The sequence below is a fragment of the Sorex araneus genome, chromosome X (assembly GCF_027595985.1).
Source record: "Sorex araneus isolate mSorAra2 chromosome X, mSorAra2.pri, whole genome shotgun sequence".
NCBI classification, from domain to species: domain Eukaryota; kingdom Metazoa; phylum Chordata; class Mammalia; order Eulipotyphla; family Soricidae; genus Sorex; species Sorex araneus.
Window position 1 is genome coordinate 154231587 of NC_073313.1, and position 4556 is coordinate 154236142.

A 4556-nucleotide genomic window follows, 5' to 3' on the forward strand; every position below is an offset into this window, starting at 1 on the left:
GGGCTTGGGGACCACATGAGATGCCAGACCCTGGTCGGCCATGTGTAAGGCCAGCACCCTGCCCACTGTATCAGCCCTCCAGCCCTCAAACAATATTTTCATTAACTCCTTCATTCCTTCAGTGAGAGTTTTGAGTCTTCCTTTCTGTGTTTTCTGAGGCTCAGTGACCACTGAGAGAAGTGTTACTCTCAGGTCTTCCACAGAGAGCATCTATTGTTTGGATGTACCAGAGTGTTTACCTGATCGGTCCCCATCCATTGAAATAATTGCATTTCTCTGTTTTTCATTATTCCTGGTGCTTCATGGGATCTAGGGTGTAGGTGCTGGGTGATCTGGACATAGATTTGTGCTCTGCTCACAATATCTGACCAGTGCTGAGACTCTAGAACTTTGGGACTGTGATGTAATCCCAGTGTGACTGTCTGGGCCTGAGCTAAGTTGGAACGAGCAGTGTGGGTTCTGGTGCTGGTCAGGGCCTTCCTGGTAAACTATGTGTTTGTTATCGGAATATACATAAATGATCACACACTGGAATGAAATCTGGAGCCCAGAGAGAAATCCTTAGAATTACCAAAGTAATTGTTGGCAAGTGCTTGCTTAAATGGACAAGCAGAGAGAGGAAAGGGTACAAGTAAAGAATAAAAAGCAACTGAATCTATGACTCACATCGTTTACAGAATTTTATTGAAGGTTCATTAATGGCCTGGAGATTGGACCAAAGTCTTTATGAACACTGAGGAAAATGTAGGCAGAACTCTCCATACTGATCAGAGAGATATAGTTAATTGTTTGACTCTGATTGGAAATCACATCTAAAAGTAAAATCAAACAAAAAAAAACCCAAAACCCAATCAGTTTTAAAGATTTTACATGTCAAGGCAAACTACACTAAATAAAAAAGGTTACAGATGAAAAGGGAGGAAATGTTTACCCATCATATATCATAGTCCCGACCCTAATATCTAAGATAGTGATGACACTCACAAAGCTCACACCAGGTATCCCTGACTGTAAATCCCCCATCATAACATGCTGTGGGGACATGCACAGAGACTGCCCTAGAGACGACATCCCCGTTGACTGTAGGCATAGAAAGTGTTTATCAGCACTGACTGTCAGGGAAACGTCAATCAGAAGGACAGTGGTGGATCCTCTCAGCCCATCTAGAATGGCCAATACTGAGACTGGAAAAAAACACTGTGGGCTGGGATGTCCCCAACGAGGGACTCGGTTTCAAGGTTGGCTTGGAATGGCAATGTTTGGTTCTAATCATGAAAAATAGTAAGGCGATTTCTCAAAAAAAAAAAAGTGAAAACAAAGTTTCCACAATTTGAATAGTTTTGTAACTTTGTGATTAATGGTGATTAAATAAATATCTTAATAAAAATAGTTTCTATATAACCAAGTGTTTTCGCCCAGATAACTACACCCAAACTTGAAAACATTGATTTGAGAAGAAATATGTGATTATATGCTTGTTGTATTGCTTATATTAATGGCAGAGGCATTAAAACTATCCTAAGTCTTCATAACAGGCTACCTGCTATGTTTCTAACTTGTGAATTGTTGTCTCATTAATGTCTATGCAAAACATTAGTAAATTTCTAATAAAAATTGAAAATAGAATTTCTATATAACCCAGTGATTCCACTTTTGGCAACACTGCCCAAATCTGAAAACATCAATCTGAGAAGATACAAGTAAATATAATTCAGTGCAACATTTGATATACTGGCTAGGATATAAAAATAATCCTAATGCTTAATCACAGTTTCATGGATAAGTTGTGGTATATATTCATAGTGTGTACTACTCAGCTCCAGGAAAACACAATGTCACAGATTGCTGTAACATGGGTGGAATTGAAAAATACCAAATTAAAAGTAAGTCCAAGGAAATGTATAAATGTGGATAACCTCATTTACCTGTGGTACACAGAGAACAGAGCGTCAGGATGGACAGGATCCAATGATAATGGCCCCAGCATCCTAACCACACTCTGGGGTTCCCGAGAGGAGTCAGGTGGCAGCTCAAATCACTGGGAAGAAGAGGCCGAGCACAGGGGCCACAGCAGAGTGTGGGGGTCTGTGGGGATTTCGTGTAGGGAGGAGAGCAGGGAGTTTGGGACCCACAAGCATCAACACTCAGACTATTGCCATTGTGTTTTCTCAGCGACAATAAAGAACATTATGAGAGAAATCTCTTCTTTTTGTGAAAAGGAATGATCTTTATTGAAGAAAAATTGACCACACCTGATCTAATGGGATATAACAGTGTCTAAGGGAATTTGAATAGGTTGTGGAATAGTCAATTTTGCACTAGAAGAGAAAGTAATTAGGAAAATTGGTTTATTAAATTTGCTTAACATATTTCAACAGAAAGAAAAGAAAATGATCCACCAAAAAGTGGGGGAAAGGAATTGTACAAAAATAAAGATTCAATATCTCTACTGCAAACCACAATGCCAGATACAGGGACAGCGAAAAAGAGACAGAGACAGTTGGACAGAGACAGAGAAAGAGAAGAAAAGTGCCTACCATAGGGGCCGTAGCTATAGTACAGCGGGTAGGGTGTTTGCCTTGCACGTGATTGATGAGTTCGATCCCCAGCATCAAATAGGGTCCCCCAAGCACCACCAGAAGTAATTCCTTAGTGCAGAGCCAGAAGTAACTCCTGAGCATCTCTGGGTGTGACAAAAAAAAAAAGCCTGCCACAGAGTTAGGCAGGCGGGGTGTGTTGGGGGAAGGTCAGGTGTGTGCAGTGACAGGAGGGAAATTTAGAATATACATTGGTGGAGGGAAAGGTGTTAGAACACTATATTCCAGAAATCTAATTATGAACATCATTGTGAAGATCACAATGTGATACAATAATAACTGCATCACGATCACAAAATTCCGTTGATTGTCTAGTTGCTCGAGCGGTCTCAGTAACCTCTACATTCATCCTATCCCTGAGATTTTAGAAGCCTCTCTCTTCTTGGCCTTCCCAACGATGCCGCATTGGAGGCTCTTTCAGGGTCAGTGGAATGAGATTCAGCTGGTTACTGGCTTTGTCATATGGATACACCATGGGAAGCTTGCGAGGCTGTCCCATGTGGGCAGGAAGCTCTCAGTAGCTTGGGAGTTTCTCCCAGAGGGAAAAGTAGTTTATAAGATATCTGGGAGCTTGCTTTTCAGTCTGTGGATGTTGACTATTGATGGGATTATACACACCTGGGTTCCTCTGCCGATACCTTCATGCGTGAGGCTTGTCCAAACATGTGGAGAGGGGCCTCTAGCATGGCTGTAGCTATGGTGGTCTTGGGCCGCCGGGAGCTCTGCTCGGGGTGGGGAGGGAAGCTGGAGCCTATCCCCTCTGAGGGGCCCCAGGGAAGACAGCCAGGCGTGCGGGCAAGAGACTTTCTGCATCATAAAAATAAAATTAAAAAAAAAGAAGAGGGGCTGGAGAGATAGCACAGCGGGTAGGGCGTTAGCCTTGCACGCGGCCGACCCGGGTTCAAATCCCAGCATCCCATATGGTCCCCTGAGCACGGCCAGGGGTAATTCCTGAGTGCAGAGCCAGGAGTAACCCCTGTGCATCACCAGGTGTGACCCAAAAAAAGCAAAAAAAAAAAAAGAAGAAGAAGAAGAAGAAAGAAAAGAATGTAAACTCCTTTCAAGCCCCTCCGCACCTGCTCCTGGGCACAACCCTGCAGTCCAGAGAGCAGAGCGCCCCCTGGTGGTCACACTCCCCTGCAGCTCCCTGTCTACCTCAGCAGGTTTGTGTCTGGGCTCACAGGGGCTTCCCCTCACTGTGTGTCTTGCACAATAATACACGGCTGTGTCCTCAGGCACTGAGTTGCTCAGTTTTAGGTAAACTTGGTTCTTGAGGGTGTCCCTGGAGATTCTGACTCGGGACTGAAGACTTGGGTTATAGGTTGTGCCCCCACCAGTATCTATAGCACCAATCCAATCCAGCCCCTTTCCAGGGGCCTGGCGGACCCAGTGCACACCATTGCCGTATAATGAGAATCCAGAGACTGAGCAGGTGAAGGACAGTGTCTGTGAGGGCGTCACCAGGCTTGGTCCCGACTCCTGCAGCTGCACCTGGGACAGAACACCTGGGGACAGAGACCCACAGTGAGTCACGGGCTCAGAGGCCCCATGCCCATCTTGAAGCCTCTGTCCAGGGGATACTCACATCCAGGAGCTGCCACCAGAAAGAGGAGGAACCAGCGCTGATGCACGTTCCTGCCCACGAGGTCCATGATCTCAGACACCGTGTCAGGGGGAGAGGGAGCTCGAGTTGGGGTGAGTGTGAACATGGTTTTAATCCTGGGTCCCGAGTGCAGATTTGCATGGGGGAGCCTCTGTAGAGAAAGGAGGGGACCCGGGTGTGGTTGGTGTGTGTGTGGGTTCCCTGGGAGGAGGTGCTGACTGTGCTCAGAGCACTCAGGCCTGACCTTGGGGACCTGTCAGAGCCGGGCCTCTTCCTCTAGCCTGGAAACATGCTGAGGAGCTCTCAGGAAACAGGAATTGCTGAGGGGAAATGGCAGCTGGGTAGGAGAATCCCCT

The 4556-nt window shown here is 45.7% G+C and overlaps 1 gene segment (V, D, J or C); it reads right to left on the reverse strand.

The window, feature by feature from the left end:
• Positions 1-3815: 3815 nt before the first annotated feature.
• LOC129400025 (immunoglobulin heavy variable 4-39-like) lies at positions 3816-4249 on the reverse strand (the record flags this gene model as incomplete). The annotated part of the segment is given in 2 exon segments: positions 3816-4102; positions 4183-4249. Coding segments are annotated over 2 exon segments (354 nt in total), but the record flags the coding sequence as incomplete, so codon positions are not given.
• Positions 4250-4556: the final 307 nt, after the last annotated feature.